General features: G+C 51.4%; 1 protein-coding gene across 3 annotated transcripts; it reads right to left on the bottom strand.

The window, feature by feature from the left end:
- Positions 1–339: 339 nt before the first annotated feature.
- PROC (protein C, inactivator of coagulation factors Va and VIIIa) lies at positions 340–11406 on the bottom strand. 3 transcript variants are annotated; one of them, XM_056110397.1, is made up of 9 exons: positions 11330–11406; positions 9829–9915; positions 8484–8650; positions 7143–7167; positions 6883–7020; positions 6620–6757; positions 3316–3467; positions 2450–2567; positions 340–1015 (listed from the first exon to the last, which is right to left on the bottom strand). In XM_056110397.1, exons 1-9 carry the CDS (start codon positions 11373–11375, stop codon positions 438–440), a joined length of 1449 nt encoding a protein of 482 aa, XP_055966372.1. In that variant the 5' UTR covers positions 11376–11406; the 3' UTR covers positions 340–437. The 3 variants fall into 3 exon arrangements, with proteins under 3 accessions (XP_055966372.1, XP_055966374.1, XP_055966373.1); XM_056110399.1 differs by having other exon boundaries at positions 9829–9919; positions 11330–11392; XM_056110398.1 differs by having other exon boundaries at positions 9829–10068; positions 11330–11383.
- Positions 11407–17284: the final 5878 nt, after the last annotated feature.

Genomic DNA, 17284 nt, shown 5'->3' with positions numbered 1-17284 from the left:
ATGTTCCTGAACCTCAGTTTCCTCCCCTGAAGTGTGTGTTAAAAACTTCCACCTCCCTATTTGAGTTTGCTATAAAGCCTTGACCCAAGGCTTCCTGACTTCCACAGACTCCTTCCAAGTTCTTGTGAAGGGCATGTAATATTATAATTCTGCTCAGATATCATCTGTTCCAGACTCCACAAAATTTGGACCTGCTCCTCCCTAACCCCCAGAGTCATTGCTGGAGTGATAAGTCTGCACCTTAACATGTAGGTTATGCAGGAGGTGCTCAGTACATGCTACTTCCCTCCAGAACTTCCCAGCAAGTGGATGAAATGACAGAACAACTTTGCTGCGCTTGATGTGCACCTCTTTAATGCCCCCACATATTGTCATTCAACAGGTCAGCCCCCATTCCAAGAGTGACCAACCGGGGTGTAGGGTCAGTATGAGGTACATTAGGTGGCCTGGTTCTTGAGCGGTGACTCCTCCCGTGTGATGTGGCCGTGGATCCAGTCGAGGTAGCGGCTGACTTTGGTGTAGATACCATAGTTATGGAGGCGCCCGCAGCCTTCGCCCCAGCTCACCAGGCCCACCAAGAACCAGGTATCCCGGAACTGGACGACCATCGGCCCCCCACTGTCACCCTCGCAGGCATCCCGAGGGTCCCCCAAGATGCCTGCACACAGCATGTTCTCCGACACCTCGTTGTTCATGACCTTGATGCACTCGTTGCGCGGGGCCACGGGAATCTTGATGTAGTTGAGCACGAAGGTGCGGTTCCTCTTGGTCTCACTCCGGTAGCCCCAGCCGGTCACCACCGTCTCCTGGCCCACCTGGGTGAGTTCACGCTCGGAGAGGTTCCGGTCGGGGAGGCAGATGGGCACGATGGTCTGCGAGAGCGGGGCGGGCCGCACCAGGCGTAGCAACGCGATGTCGTTGTCTGTGGTCCTCCGGCTGTAGTTGGGGTGGATGAGGGTCTCCTGGATGCTCACGTCCACCTCTGACTTATCCCTGCGCCTCAGATCATACTCTCCTGCAGGGCAGAAGGACTGTTAGTGTAGACTTAGGAGATGTCCATTACCCAGCTAGAGGGCAGCAGTGGTTGCCTGGGACATTCCTGGGTCTCAGATCCAGGGAGGGTGATGGGCTGGGAGGGTCCCTCAAAGGGGCAGAATGCAGGTGTGCATTCAGGGCTCACTCTTGGCTGAAACCATGTCAGGGAGTAGCCAGCTGTGGGTAGTCTCCATGTTCTCTGGAAAACAAGGGCACAGTCTAGCCCCGCAAAGGGAACATGGAGCAAGGGCAGCTGGAGGAACAAGGCTCTTGCCAGCGAATAGCAGGAAGGGATATGACAGATGGGTGAGCAAGTTAGAACCAGTAAGACCTCTCAGTAAGGCCCAGGGGGATAAGGCTCTGCTGGGAAGTGAAAACTGAACACAAGAGACAAGGTTCTCTCAGGCAAGGCCGACAGTTACTTGAAGCGGGCAGGGGGCTGGGGGGAGGTGGGGAATTGTAAGCAGAGGACAGAGATATAGTACATGGTCAGGGTAATTGCCTTGCATGAGGCTGACCAGGGTCTGATTTCTGACACACTATATGGACCCCTACTACCAGGAGTGACTCCTGAATGCAGAGCCAGAAGTAAGCATTAAGCACTGTGTTGCCCAAAACCACACACACACACACACACACACACACACACACACACACACACACTTGGGGAAAAGGAAAACCTCACATCTTAAAAAAAGTATTCTAAGCAAATTTCTGCAGGAGTTCACAAAGCATTGGTTATGGTGGAGAAACGGTGAATATACTTATTCTCAAAATGTATTTTCCTTCTTTTCTTTTATGGTCTTTGAACCACCCACTTTACTTCAGGAATGCCAAGATATGTTGTGGCAGAATCCAGGGTCCCACTATGTGAAGCCAGACCCTGGTCCTAGGCCTTGTGGATGCCCTGTGACTCTCTGTACTCAAGGATAGCAGAAGCCCACACATGAGCCAAGACACGAGTATGTCTGCAAACCCCTGATATGCAATACATGTGTTTAGAAGCACCTGGGCTCACCTTTGAGAGTTCCCTGCCTATAAAACAGAAGGTGTCATTGTGTGTAAAATTCCACCACTGGAATGACAGAGTAGGAGTGCACAGCCTCTTCCCCCCAACCACCTTGCATAGAGCTCAGGCACCTCTTCTTTTGTATAGGAACCCACACCCCATGGTGCTCAGGATGCAGAGCCACTCCCTGATGCACAGGCCTGAGGGTTCAGTGCTTAGGCTGTGCTGCAGTGTTCATAGTGTGGACAAGCTGGGGCCACTAATGCTGCCCAAGGAGCAAACTCAGGTCACACACTGGCAGGCAAGTGCTCCATCACTTTGAGCCACATAATAAGGACCCTGCAAAACCAGTGAGCCTGTATGGTACCACCCATTCCTGAGGCCTCTGGTGGCCTCAGCCCACACCTAGCCGGACAGTGAGCTTCTTGGAGTCCTCCATGCAGTGGGCCGCTGTCAGCACCCAGAACGCATGGATGAGCACAGCCCCACAGGCCAGTTTCTTCTTCGAGTCCAGCAGGATCACCTGGAAAGGGGGGTGGAGGGGACAATATCACAGCCTGTAAGCACAACCCCATGACCTCAGGCTCTGGAACTCGACACACTAGAAGCACAAGCAGGTCTCTCCCAGCATTCCTGCTCTTGGGAACAGATCTAGAGCCCTCCTCAGCACTTTCTAACGTGAATGTTCTGTGGAGTCGGCCTGTTCCATGGTACCACTCTGCTTTTGCCCACACTACTCCTAGAGTTTTCCTCACAGTACCTAGAGAATTGCTCACATCTGTAGGCATTCAGAGTAGCTTCCGATTTTCTAGCGTGCCTTTGAAACCACCAGGCTACCTTGAGCATCCCCCTGGTTTTTGCTCCACTATGCCCTGCAGCCATTCTGCTCCACTTCCCTTCTTATGTAGTTTTTGTATGTAGAATTTGTATACCCCAGGGTCTCACAGAGAAGGGGACCAAGTGTCAGTTCTGGTTCTGAGGCTGGAGAGATACAGGGGTCAGCCCTCCCTGATGGTCTCCTCCCTTAGCCAGGTCCACCAGCACAGCATTATCTTTCTGACTCTTTTGTTCACTGTTGTATCTGTCCCTTCTGCAGTCTTCCCTCCCCTTGTGTCTATTCAGATTACGTCCATCCTCCCCGCAAACCACCCCCATAACCAACCCATACCACTGACACCAATACCCCCACCCATCAAGCAAAGTCAGCACTTCCCCCTCCCCTCTGTGCTTCAGGGGGCAGGAATGCCCAGGCCTTTCCCCTCCAACCTCACCTGCCAAGGGCTATCGCCCCATGAAGTCAGCTTCCCCATGACAAGTCGTGGATCTACTTGGTCTGCTTCTGGATCTACTTGGTCTGTGTTACGCTTCAGGTTCTTGCGACGCTTCTCAACTTGTCTAGCTGGCCTCCCACAAGGGAATTTCACTGCAGGAAAGGGAGGCAGTGAGGGTCTGCCCCCATGACTCCCAGCACTGCCCTCTCTTCTTTGTGTAACTCCACATCTGGCTGCACTGTAGGACTTTAGAGATACTCAGAGGGTAAAGTTCTTCAGTCAGCAGACAGTACCACCCAGCAATAAGTTAGAGCAAGCCACCATTCCCTTCCTCCCTAGCCTGTTGCCCCAGGCCCCAGGCCCATCTACCCAAGGGTTGAGAGTAATTGTGAAGAGACAGATCAATGGGATGCTCCCAAGTTTCTAAGAGAAGTAGAAGAGTATGGGAAGGAGGAGGCAGATATGCTCAGAGAGCTCTGAAGGAGCTCTGAGCGTGATGGGGAGGTCCTCTGCTAAGAGGAGCCAGAACCAACAGGGACTGAAAGCTGGAAGGTCAGCTAGAGTTACCCCACAATGGCCTTTGCACTGGGCAGAGAAATTCTGACTTATTGTAGAGGCCAGGGGAAACCATCTGCCAGGGAACTGCAGAATAAGGGAGAATGGAGATAAGATGACAGCGTGTTCCAGAAGCTTGACTTCAATTGCAAGTGGTAACTCACTTGGCCAAATAAAGAGGCAAAATCAGGTATCAGACACACTGCTTTGCAGCTAGAACCCCAGAAAACTCCAAGTTTCTGGTGAATGAAGCATATGCAGGTCATAGACAAGACTACTGAGAGCTTGTAAAAGAAACGGTAAGAGTCCTGTGACTTCTGTTCAGGCCTGCCCCAGTGTTTTAACCATCCTCTCACCCCACAGAAGAAAAGAACACACAGAAGATGTGTGCTCTGTAGAGAATGAACCTGACATGAATGCCCAGCAACTCCAGGCCCCACACCAGAGAGACAGGTGCGAGTTTAACAAAAAAAAGGCATGAGACTTCCGCAGACTAGACAGAGTCAGCTTCCCCTCCTACCCTGTCAGGTCACAACCCCAAGCATGAGCTTAGAGGATTCCTCTCCAAGAGCAGCCTAAAGAAAATACCAGCAGGGGCCTGTACACGGCTGACCCAGTTTGATCCCGGGAATCCCATATGGTCCCCTGAGCCCTGCCAGGAGTGATTCATGAGCACAGCGCCAGGAATAAGCCCAAGGTATGGCCCAAACTATCGCCCTGCACAAAAAGAAGGGAAAAAAGCAAAGCATCCAAGCAGGGGATGTTGGATCTGTCACCTGTGCCCTTGAAAGCCATAGAGCACGGAGGAAGTGATAGCACAGAGGGTAAGGCATTTGCCTTTAACACAGCCAACCTGGGTTTCATCTCTAGCAGCCATATGGTCCTCTGCACCCAGCTAGGAATGATCCCTGAGTGTAGAGCTAGGAGTAAGCCCTGAGTACTGCCAGGGCTGTTCAGGTCCAGAAACCACAATGACAAGAGAAAGAAGCCATGAAGGAGGACCTCATAGCCAGCAGATCCATCAAGCATTTCGTTACAGCTTCCTGTGACTTTAATTATCTTAAAATCAAAGTTATAAAACAATTCAGTGAAAGGATTGGAATATAAAGTGGCGTGGGGGGAGGGGCAGCTGGGAATATGGCTCAGCAGTAGAGCACAAGCCTTACATGGGGAGGAGGACCTGAGTTCAAAGCCAAGCACCACAAAATAATAACAACAAAATCAACCTTGTTTCTTGTGGCCACACAGGAAAAACAAAGTGGTAGGACGGCTCTGAAGAGAACACAGAGACAGAAAACAGAAGACATAATAAAACTAGAGGGATTGTTCAGAAGAAGAGAATTTGCATAATATGAGGTCCAGAAGGAGAAAACAGAGAACACAGAAAGGAATCAAAAAATCGCTAGAGAATTCATTTTGGTAGGAGAATAAGACAATAGAATCAAAGGGCAGGGGAAAGCTGGTCCTTTGTAGAAAGCTTGCCAAGGGGGTGGGGGTTGAAACAGGGAAGGAACCACTGATAGGGAAGTGTTCACTCTGGATGCGAACTGGGTGCTGAAAGGAGGTAAAGTGATATGCACGATACCCTTTTCAGTACAGTATTGTGAACCACAGTGCCTGAAAGGAAAAAAAGAAAAAGGGAAAAGCGCCTGGCACAGAGGCAAGCAAGGTGGAGGTGGGGGAAGGGAAACTGGAAACACTGGTGGAGGGAAGGGGACACTGGGAAATGACCTGGTGCTGGAACATTGAATGCCTGAAACTCAATCATGAATAACTTCATAACTTGGTCATTCACGTGGATTCAATAAATGTTTTTAAAGCCTTCATTTGGGGGCCAGAGATAGTACAGGGATAAAGAGTACTTTCTGTGCATGCTGGGCTCTACCTGGTCCCCTGAGCAGCAGAGAAACGAATAACCATTTCCCCACAGCATGGCAGAGTGTGGCCCAACTGCCACCCCCAAATTAATTTTGTTCCTGGAGTCAGGAGATAGGAATTCCCTCTCCCCACAAGGCACCACATAGCGAATGCAAAACAGCCTGCTCTGAAGAACAACTGTTGTAAGAGTTTGTTGTAAGAGTTATAAAACTCGACCTCTTCACTAAGTCAATGACAGTTGGAAGGATCGCTCAAGATGGGAGATGTGTGCTGAAAGCAGATAAAGGACCAAACATGATTGTCTCTCAGTATCCATATTGCAAACCATGATGCCCAAAAGTAGAGAGAGAATAAGAAGGAAATTGTCTGCCACAGAGACTGGGGGTGTGGTTGGGTAGGGGTGGTGGGAGGGATGCTGGGGACATTCGTGGTGGAAAACGTCTGTAGTTCTATCATTTTATGACTGAAACTCAATCATGACAGCTTTGTAATCATATCTCAAGCTAATTCATTTAAAAAAATTAGTGGGAAAAAAACCTGACTTCTTGATTACATATAGAAATTTGATCAAGGAAAAATAGAAAAGGAGGCAGAGCCTCAGTTCCTGACTCTCCTAAGAAGCCAACGGCAAAGGGGCGGAAGTAGGGAGGAGACAAGGAGTGTTTGAGACACAAGGCCACGCTCAGTGGGTGGAGGGAGACGCTGGGCTCAGAGCTGGTGGGATGAGCTCCTGGATCCCCAAAAGAGAGAGGATGTGGGGAGGGAGAGGAGCAAGAACGCCTGCAAGGCGCTTCCCTTTATAGAACGCAGCCCTTCCTCACCCAACCGAGAGGCCCTGCCTGCCGCCAGCCTGCGCCCCCGACGGGCTCACCTGTGGGCCGGCACTCCAAGTGATCGTCCCCAAGCTGGTAGCCCGGCGCGCACGTGCAGCGGCGGCGACCCTCCTCCTCCTCCACGCAGAAGTGCCCGCAGCCGCCGTTGTCCACCGAGCAGTTGGAGAAGAGAACCTCTGCAGGGCACGGGGGGTGACACGACGTCCTCCTCGCCGTGTCCCCGCGCAGGAACCCCCCCCACACACTCACACACATAAACACACCACCACGGCCTCCCCGCCCGGGACCCTGAGCCGCTCACCGTGCGCGCAGAAGCGGCCCTCCCAGCCCTGGCTGCAGTCGCAGCGGAAGCCGCCGATGCCGTCGATGCACCTGCCGTGGCCGCAGCATGGGCTGTCGCACGGGTGCTCCGAGGGCGGCGCGGAGCACTGGTCCTCGTCTGCGGCGTGGGGTGAAGGTGGCATTGTCACTGGTACTGCCAGTGCCCTTCCCTGTCCCCACAGTGGTTCAGAAACCCCTGCGGGCTTGGGAACCAGAGCCAAGAATCCAGAGCGCACTCACCGAGGTACTTAGACCAGAACGCCAGCTGCAGAGAGAATGTGCTGTGTCAGGGGCCATCGCCGCGGGTGTCTCTGGAGGTCCCATGGGGACACTTTTGGGGTCTGACCCAGGGAAAGGAGGGCAGCCTTTGAGTGGCAGGGGAGAGAAAGGCACAGGGGCAGCACTCCAGGAATCAGCTAGTTTCTTTGGCATCCCCCTCTGCACTGTGCCCCTTGAACAATGCCCTGCCTCCTACAGCAGGAAGCTGTCCCCAGGATGGTCTGCAACCACCAAAGATCACTGCTAGGGAAAGCTTTCCCATCAGGAAGCTCTGCCCCCAGGCAGCCCTCCTCACTCATTCCAGCTTTCCAGGACCGCTCAGGCATCAGGACTGATGCTGACTAAGCCGGAGTCTCTCCCAAGCAAGCACCAGGACCATGTGGTGAGACATGGGAGTGCTGATCAGACATTTGGACTAGGGGCTTCAGAGATGGCTCAAAGTGCTAGGAACACGCCCGGTGTTCCTGCCCTGCACAGTCCCCAAGCACACCCCAGGATTACCCTTAGTCCAAACAGCATGAGGCCAAGTATCACCAGGAGCAACACACAGGCTCCCTATGCTCTGCTTGTGAATCCCACCCTCACCTTTCAAAAAAGAAAAAATCAATCTGAAGGATATATAGCTCAGTAGCAGAGCACTTGCCTTTTGTGTGTGAGTCCCTAGGTTCTATCCCAACATCAGCACCACCACACCAAAACCAGTCTCAGATTTGAGGCTGAACAGATAGTAGAATGGGCAGGGCACTTGCCGTGCTCACGGACCACCCAGGTTCAATCCCTGGCATCCCGTATGGTCCTTGAACAACATCAGGGGTAATTCCTGGGTACAGAGCGAGGAGTAAACCCTGAATGAACATCATCAGGTATGACTCAACCCCTACCCCCCAAACTCCCCCAAAAGTCTGTAGAAGCAGGGACTGTGCTTTTCAAGCAGGTCCATCCACTGTTGCTCTGGGGACAAACAATACGTGGACAGAACATGGGGAGTCAGGTGACACACAGCCTGATCAGCATTGGCGTGGATATGTGTGGAGATGGCAGCCTCTCTCTAGATGGCAGGGGGGAGGACCGAGAAGCATAGGCAGGGAGCGCTGAATGGCAGCGGGCTGGGGAGGAATCAGGGGAAGGCCCCCAGGTGCTCTCCTCCACGAGCGGACTAGGCCCTGACCAAAGGTGACATCCTCGGCCTTTGCCCCCTCCACCCCAACAGAAGGGACCCAGTCTGTCCTCCAGCCTCAGCCTGCCAATGGCCCACCCCAAGTCTTGCCCTGCAGATCCAGAGGGGTCCTAGGAGGGTCTTACTGTTTTATCCACATCTTGGAAAACTTCTCGTGCCTCTTCGAAGTCACAGATCTCCTCCACGCACTCCCGCTCCAGGCTGCTGGCCCGGAGCTCTTCCAGGAAGGTGTTGGCACGTTTGCGGATGCGTAGTACTTGGTGGGCATCCTCACTGCTGGAGAACACTGAGTCTGGGGGAAGCGGGGGCTCACTTTGGTCAAGGGAACTGAGGTGGACTATGCAGGACTATAAATGTGTCTGGTAACAACACTCTCTCCTGCACATCTGTTTCTCTCCCACGTAAGTCCGTGGTTGAATCAGAGGACAGAAGATGGCCATTTACAACTTCCTCTGAAGCCCACCCCGACTTCCAGGTGACCCTGAGCCTTCGGTGTTACATCTCTAAAGCTCAATTTCCTCATCCCACAATGTATGAGGACCTTTAACTCCAGGCACACACACACACACACACACACACACACACACACACACACAGTGAGGAGAGAGAGATAAGATCATCATTATCTGGTATAGAAACCAGCACCAGTGACATGTGCCATATATTATTGTTGTTGAGAATGCACAGTTGAATCTGTCTCATCTTGACTCAGCTAGGCCCAGCCTTCTCCTCCCCTCTCCCTCCTCCCCGCTTCTGGAACATTTCCTGGTCCCTTCCCTTGACCACGCAGAGCTGAAGGTCGGCACCTGCCACACCATGGGCAATACCAAATGCCTCCTGGGCTCTGAGATGTGTCCAGGGAAAAAAAGAAAAGTACATGTCAAGGGCCTGAGTCAGAGAGCTTCAAAGTCTGGGATGCAAAGGCCAGGAAAGGCCTGACCAGATAAATAAGTATGAAGGAGACTAGCAGCCCAGAAAAATACGTAAATACAAGCAACAGCTCAAGGACAGGTGAGGCTGCTGATTAAACCAGGAAGCTCATTTCTCCTGCAGACCCGCCTCCCCCAGACATCCAGGCCTGTCAGATAGGGCAGAGAAGAGCTCCAGGGGAGGGAACTCAGCGAGAGCTCCAAGTGTGCATTTAGAAGGAGGGACCTCAGTGCAGTGGGGTTGTGAACTTGATCTTTAGTTAGTCAGGGTGGGTGGGAACAGAAGCCCTCAGGGAGCATGGAACTTATTCTCCTGGGTTCAAGAAGGAGCTCTAGGAAGTCCAGGTAGACTGTCTGCCAACACTAAAGACACAGATGTGCTTCAAGCCCCTGTGACCCAACAACTGACCTCTATGGGGCTGTCATGCATTCATTCACCATCTGCCCCCCCCCCCCCCATCTCCTGGAGGCTCTTTGAAAGCCTGGGAAATTTCCAAAGACAGTCTCTGATAGGTTTCCCCAAGATCCCAGGAGGCCTTACCAAGAGGAGCAGGTATGCCGGAAACTCCCCAGATGGTCAGGAGCAGTACCAGGCTTGCAAGCGGCCACATTCTGGAGTTGCTGACACCTGTCTGAGGAGGACTCCTGAGCTTTCAGCAGCCCCACCAGGCAGCTTCGACTTATGCCGCCACGCAACATACACACAGGGGTAGGACAGAGAGCCACCTGGAGCCTCAGTCTCCTTCACTCCGGAGCTAAGGTCACACCACTGGCTCTGAGTCTGAAGATAAAGGGTGAAAGTGGCTGAGCATGGGGTCCTGGTGAGTATCAAAAAGGACTCAGTGCAGGCACTTGGCATGTGTCCCAGAATGATCATGACTCCCTTCCTTCCTGCACCATTCCTTTCTTCTGTGAGTGTTGGAAGGTGGTGCTTTTGCTGACCTAAAACCAGGCTAAGACTATTAGTTAATGCATATTGGACACTCATGTTGTCTTTCAGGCAGTTTGCACATGGTTCAGAGGCCAGGCAACCATGCCCGATGGATTGGTGCAAATCTCAGCTCAATACAGCAGCATTGGGCAAGAAACCTAATGGTTCCATGCCTATGTTTCCTCACTTAAGAAATAGATAAAAACAACTGCATTTCTGCTGACAGAATTATTGTGAAAAATAAACTGCTTCATCCATTTAGAGTTTGAAAAATTTGCCATGCACAGAGCAAATGTTTAGTAAACATTTTCTATTATTAGCTTAAGGCTCAATACTATCCAAAATTTCATTCCATTTCCAAGAGGGAAATTGGGCCTCAGCAGGAGTTATACAACTTATTAAAAACCCGCAGACTTGGGCCCAGAGCAATAGTCCAGCGGGTCTCCTTGCACATGGCAGACATGGGTTGGATCCCTAGCACCCATAAGGTCCCCCAGTACTGCTAGAAGTGATCCCTGAGCACAGACTCAGGGGTAAGCCATGAACACTGCTGGGTGTAGCCCCCAAATAAAACAAACCAAAAAAAAAAAAAACCTCACAAATTGGAGGTGGCAAAGGTATAACTCAAAGCCAGGTCTGTTTGACTCTAGGCCTGGGGTCTTAACCTCAAATCCTTAACCAGGGGTTCCCCAACAAGGCCATAGAGATATCTCTGCCCCAAGACCACACGGAGTGGGTCGGCCTACCTACCACATCAGCACCCCCCACGATCACTCTCAGTAGACAGCATTGATTTAAATCAGATGCCCCAAGTATAGAGGTGAGGGTGAGGGTGGGGGACATGGGGAGCCCTGAGCTCTAAGCTACCTCTGGTATGACCCTCAGCTCAGTACACCCTGAGATCACCTCTACCTGCCGAAGAGCCTGAAAAGGAAGTGCATGGTGCACCTCTGAGGACTGTGACCGCAGGCCCAAGAAACGCCAACCAGTGCATGTCCTAGCCTGATTGTCCTTGACCCCAAGTTCTAGCCAGGCTCTTGAACCCTGGCTCCAGGACCCACCCCTCGCCCTGCTCAACACTCCTCATGGACCTGCCTCGAAGGGGACTTACTGGGGTGGGCCGTGGAGAAACAGCCGGAGCGCCTTCCTGCCGCCATGACAGCCTGGAACTCAAGTTAATCCATAACTGCAAATATTTGCTCAGCCTTCAGTGCTGGAGCCTCCCTCTCCACAGATCAACAAACAAGTTCCCCACTCCAGACCGCTCTGTTTACGCAGAGCCCACCTCTGCCCACCCAGCAGGGCACAGCACACCCCAAACTTCTCATATGTATTCTCCAAGTCTCACTGCAGCTGACTGAAGCACAATAACGGCCCTCTTTGGTAGATGGTGATATTTTTACCCAGATTAGCACAACTGGTATAATGTCACCATAATTCATCCAACCAAGATGCCAGTAAATATAAGATGTTCCATGTCAAGAGTATCATGCTAAGTGAAATGAGTCAGAAAGAGAGGGACAGACATAGAATGACTACACTTATTTGTGAAATATAAAATAATATCATATGAGACTGACACCCGAGGACAGTAGACACAAGAGCCAGGAAGATTGCTCCATAGTTGGAAGCCTGCTTCATGAACTGGGGGAGAAGGCAGCTGGAATAGAGAAGGGATCACTAAGTCAGTGATAGTTGGAGGGATCATTCAGGATGGGAGCTGTGTGCTGAAAGTAGATAAAGGACCAAATATTATATGCCTCTCAGTATCTATATTGCAAACCATAATACCCAAAAGTAGAGAGAACGTATGAGGGAAATTCTCTGCCATAGAGGCAGGGGGAGGGTTGGGATGGGGTGGGAGAGATACTGGGGACATTATAGTGGAAAATGTGCACTGGTGGAGGAATGGGTGTTCAATCATTGTATGACTGAAACTCAAACATGAAAGCTTTGTGACTGTATTTCATGGCGATTCAATTAAAAAAATAAAATAAAAGATGCTCCATGTCTTAAGCCAGTACCAGGGGAAAGGAACATGGTCAACTATGTGCTGATAGCCATCCCCAAGCTGATGTGAAACATGAGGGGGGCCCCTGCCACATGGTGAGGGGCCCCTTTCTAGACCATCAGCTTCAATGACTCCACAAGGGCCCCTGCTATTGCGCATGACTATTCCTGTAACCTCAAGTTTGTCATTAAGGTCAATCAGAAATCTTGCATAACATACAACAATCCACCTCGCTGGTAAGGAGCAGTCCTGGAAGAGAGAGTGAGTGGGTTTTCCTAAAACCTCTCAGTCACTGGTGAGAAATATTTAAGAGGATCCTGAAAGGCTGTAGTCAGTGGGTGACAGGGCTTCAGACAGCACGAATAGACGGAAAGGGTGGCTCACACCTCTGGGTACCTGCCATGTGTCTGCAGATCAGGCTTCCTTCCCTGTCCCTGCTGTGGCTCCTTTCACTCCCTGGAGCACTAAGCATGCTCGGCGTCACCAGGCTCTCCTTCCATACAGGAAATATGATTCACATCCCCATCTCTGGGGATCACTCTGGGAAGTGACCCCAAGAGTCACTCAGATTTTCTACCCCAGGCTACAAGATCTGAGCCTCCATGTTCCTTCCATAAACACTAGACCCAGATGGTTCTGAAGCCTGAGCTTGCACCTCCATGCTCCAGCCTATGGCAGATGAGGAAGGGGCTACTGGGCAGAGAGAGGGGCTGAGATACTAGACCACAGAGCCTTAGAGAATCTGAAGGAAATGCAGTGGTGGGTCTCGCCTCCAGGTGTCCAGGGCACATGCTGACTGTGGGTTCCTAGGGACCATGCACTCTCAGGATACCCTTCTTTCCTTAAATCAATGGAGCCAATAAATCAATGACTCCCTCTAAACCATGTAACAGGCTCTGGGGTACTACCCACAGAAGAGGGCCAGGGGAATGGGGCAGAAGTCTAACAAGGCAGGTCCATATGGCATGGGCCAGGTCATTGTTACACCTTAAGGAATTTAGGGAAGAGGGAAATCAGTGCAAGTCAGGGTGGCCAGGGCCAGTTGCCTGGAGGAGGTGGTACTTCAGATGAACATCAGAGAGCAGATAGGAGCCAAGTAATAAAGGAAATGCTCCAGGAAGGGTGTGAGCAGCATGCAGGTGAGAACAGCAGAGGGGAAGGTAATAGCAGTGGGAGGGAAGTGTCAATAAAGTTTGGAATGGAGCCCATGGATGGAGACTGTGACAGTGACTGTGACAGTTGCCTAGACAAGGGGAGATGTGCTATGACCTCTCATGCAGGGTGCATGGAGACCAGATGCATGACCATGAAAAGGGGGTGACCTGTACAGCTAAGGAACTCATAAAAACACTTCCTGTACCTGTGTTCATGGCCCAGAGTCTTGCCTCCACCATAAGTCTTCAGAGGCTGCTGCTCTGGTCCTTTCATCCCCAACTTATGCACAAGCTCTCTCTCTCTCTCTCTCTCTCTCTCTCTCTCTCTCTCTCTCTCTCTCTCTCTCTCTCACACACACACACACACACACACACACACAAGCTTTGTCACTATATTTTCTTACAACTGCACTTTCCTAGAACACCTTCCCTCCTCACAAAGCTCCTTTATCTTCTTTCTCTTGAGCTCCGGCCTAGCCTTCAATACCATGTGAAGTCTAGCTAAGGACTGAGCACTGGTCAGAACCTGAATATCTTCCCCAGCTACCCACATCTGAGGCAATACAGATGCCAGCCTCACGATGCTCTGGGGTGCCTGCACCACTGCTGCCTCATTGGCTGGCAGTAAGAAGAGCCGAGTCACCTCTCCCTCGCAGGGAACCTGCTTTCCACGGGCTTATCAGCGAGTTTCTCTGGCCTCTGAAAGGTATGGCTCCCCTGAAACAACTTCCCAGTGGAGGCGTCTTTTCCACGTGCAATAGGTTGCCAGCAGGGGGCGCTGCTCCAGTACCGGGGTGAAGGCTGGCAACTGTTCAAGGTGCTACCTCACCAGAGGCTTCCTGGGCCACTCATTAACCTTGTCTGCCTCTGGGGTTTCACTTCCCAGCTGAGAGTCACCCCAGGTGGGTGATTGAATTCTAGCAGGACAAGCTCCAGGTGTCTGGGCTGGACTTTGAGTTGTGATCTGGAGAAGAATTTGCTAATGTGTGGGAATTTGCTGTATTTCTGAACATGCTGGCAAATGAAGGAGAAATGAAGGCCTCGGGGCTTGGGAGGAAGACAAAACCATCAGATGCAACAAACAGTGCGATGTATAAAATCCCATCTATAGGGACAGGCACAGGAGGGTATGAGCCTCAACTTATCTCCTTTCTACTGCGTTAACTTCTCTTGTCTCATTTTCCCTGACTGTAAATTGATGCAAATTATAGCAATTCACCTGGCCTGGCTGTTGTAAGGATTTAATTAAACATTTTCTACAAAGTCGGTAGGACCTTGGACTTAGCAGGCCCAACTAACAATTTCCTCTCTAGGCTCCCCAAATATAGAAGAAAGTTATTTTTGCTTGGGTCAGAACACAGTGGGGATGGAAGCTGCCCATAAAAATACCTGTGAACATTGGACAAAGGTCGTCCAGGAAGGGGAAGAGAGGAAAGTCCAACTGCTCAAGGTGTCAGAGATCTTAGTCACCCCTACCGAATCTAACACACCAGTGCTCTTACCTGGTTCGGGTTGGCTCTGGTAGGAGGTGAGTGAGCCCAACTTTAGCTATTTTACTAAGCAGAGCAGGATGGGGGCCCCTGCAGTGCTCAGGGGCTGCCAGCTGTGGTTTATGCATGCCCTGTGCCCACTGCTCAGTCTATCACAGGTTCTGACATGGCAGCAAAAGGGTTCAACATCACCCAAGTGGCATGGGGAGGAGAGAAACCAGAAACTCTGTTAAGGACTCCACTGCAAGCTGGAGAGTGATGTAGTCAAAGGCAGCAGTATAGAGATTGTCCTCCTCCTCCTCCTCCTCCTCCTCCTCCTGTGAAGGCAGCAGTATAGAGATCCTCCTCCTCCTCCTCCCCCTCCTTCTCCTCCTCCTCCTCCTCCTCCTCCTCCTCCTCCTCCTCCTCCTCCTCCCCCTCCTCCTCCTCCTCCTCCTCCTCCATTCACCCAAGTGGCATGGGGAGGAGAGAAACCAGAAATTCTGTTAAGGACTCCATTGCAAGCTGGAGAGTGATGTAGTCAAAGGCAGCAGTATAGAGATTGTCCTCCTCCTCCTCCTCCTCCTCCTCCTCTTCCTCCTCTTCCTCTTCCTCCTACATCTTCTTCATCTTCTTTGTCCTTCGGGTTCATTAATTTACAAGCAGTAAAATTTACTCATTTCCTGAGACTTTGATTATGAATGTGATGAGGCTAATACCAGTATGAAACTTCATTCCCTATATATATATGCACATATATACACACACGTATATGTGTGTATATATAGTACTATAACCTAATATAAATAAATACAATCAATTTTTAAATTTTAAGTTAATTTTTAAAAGTTCACTTACTTTATTTACTTTTTTTTTTTTTAAATTTTGGGTCATACCTGGCGATGCACAGGGGTTGCTCCTGGCTCATGCACTCAGGAATTACTCCTGGAGGTGCTCAGGGGACCATATGGGATGCTGGGAATCGAACCGGGTAGGCCGCGTGCAAGGCAAATGCCCTACCCACTTGTTTTGGTTTTTAAGGGGCCACACCTGGCAGCACTCAGGACTTACTCCTGACTCTGCACTCAGGGATCACTCCCGGAGGTCCTGGGGTACCACAACGCGTGCTGGAGATTGAACCCGGGTCAGCTGCTATACACCTTTAGAAATAAACATCAGTACACACTACATTACTGGAGGTCAAATTCCAGAACCAGGGTATGACTCACATGGTAGAACACATGATTTGCACAGTCAAGGTCTGAAGTTACGTCTTTTGTGACTTTGCATAGGCCCCTGAACAACACTGGATTTGGCCTTGGCAGTCCTCAAGTACCACTGATATTGTAACCCCCCACCAAAAACAAAACAACAAAACAAAAAACACCTATTTTCATCTTTCATCACAAAATTGATTCTCTTATCCAATTTTCTCATGTTGTTTCCCTTCAGGAACCACTAACATGGTTTTACAGTCCAAAATTATGTTCTTTGGGTGTTTTTGTTGGGGGTGGGGGGGCGCACACCTGTTTCTTCCAGTGGTGTTTGAGGAAACTTGTGATGCTGAGGGTGGAGCCCTGGGTTCCAGGTTTCCAAACATGAGCTCCAGCCTGTTGAACTATCACCCCAGTCCAATTTCGCCGCCGCCCCCCTCCCTTGGATGGGGATACTCCTGCAGTGCTCAGGGGACCATATGCTAGGGAATCGAACCCAGGTTGGCCGTGTGCCAGGGAGGCACGGTACCATCTTTGTACCGTGTACAAAGATGTACAGGCTGTACAATCTCTCGGGCCTATACCTGCATATTTATAACTCTACAAATATTACGGGATTGAGGACCTTGCCCTAGGTGGCAGCTCTAACTTGTCACCGGAGGTTTCGACTGCTCGCTGTCCTCCAGGGCTAGGGAATGACGCAACTTCCAAGGTGTCTGGACGGCGAGTCTTCCCGTGTGTGTGTGTGTGTGTGTGTGTGTGTGTGTGCGCGCGCAACTTCCAAGGTGTCTGGACGGCGAGTCTTCCCGTGTGTGTGTGTGTGTGTGTGTGTGTGCAACTTCCAAGGTGTCTGGACGGCGAGTCTTCCCGTGTGTGTGTGTGTGTGTGTGTGTGTGTGCGCGCGCGCAACTTCCAAGGTGTCTGGACGGCGAGTCTTCCCGTGTGTGTGTGTGTGTGTGTGTGCGCGCAACTTCCAAGGTGTCTGGACGGCGAGTGTGTGTGTGTGTGTGTGTGTGTGTGTGTGTGTGTGTGTGTGTGTGTGTGTGTGTGGAGGGCGGGGAAACGAGCCTCACCCGGAGGAGGCTTTCCGGGAAGGCTTCCGGGGGGAGGCAAGCCGGGGCTGGAGCGCCGGGCGGGACGCAGGGGTGGGAGGTGGAGCCGGGGCGGGGCGTGCAAGCACTGGGCAGGTGCTGGCCGCGACCCACCTGCACGGTCCCG

The sequence above is a fragment of the Sorex fumeus genome, unplaced genomic scaffold, assembly GCF_029834395.1.
Source record: "Sorex fumeus unplaced genomic scaffold, SorFum_2.1 ptg000009l, whole genome shotgun sequence".
Classification (NCBI taxonomy): domain Eukaryota; kingdom Metazoa; phylum Chordata; class Mammalia; order Eulipotyphla; family Soricidae; genus Sorex; species Sorex fumeus.
This window is presented reverse-complemented; position numbering and strand designations above follow the sequence as displayed.

What these genes read in the sequence shown, in the direction of transcription:
- PROC (XM_056110397.1), bottom strand. Translation starts at nt 11,375, where the DNA reads ATGGCGGCAGGAAGGCGCTCCGGCTGTTTCTCCACGGCCCACCCCA. An exon ending in TCCAAGATGTGGATAAAACA is followed by an intron (nt 7,168 to 8,483) that starts GTAAGACCCTCC and finishes TTCTCTCTGCAG; the next exon opens with CTGGCGTTCTGGTCTAAGTA. An exon ending in GGGCCGCTTCTGCGCGCACG is followed by an intron (nt 6,758 to 6,882) that starts GTGAGCGGCTCA and finishes CGTGCCCTGCAG; the next exon opens with AGGTTCTCTTCTCCAACTGC.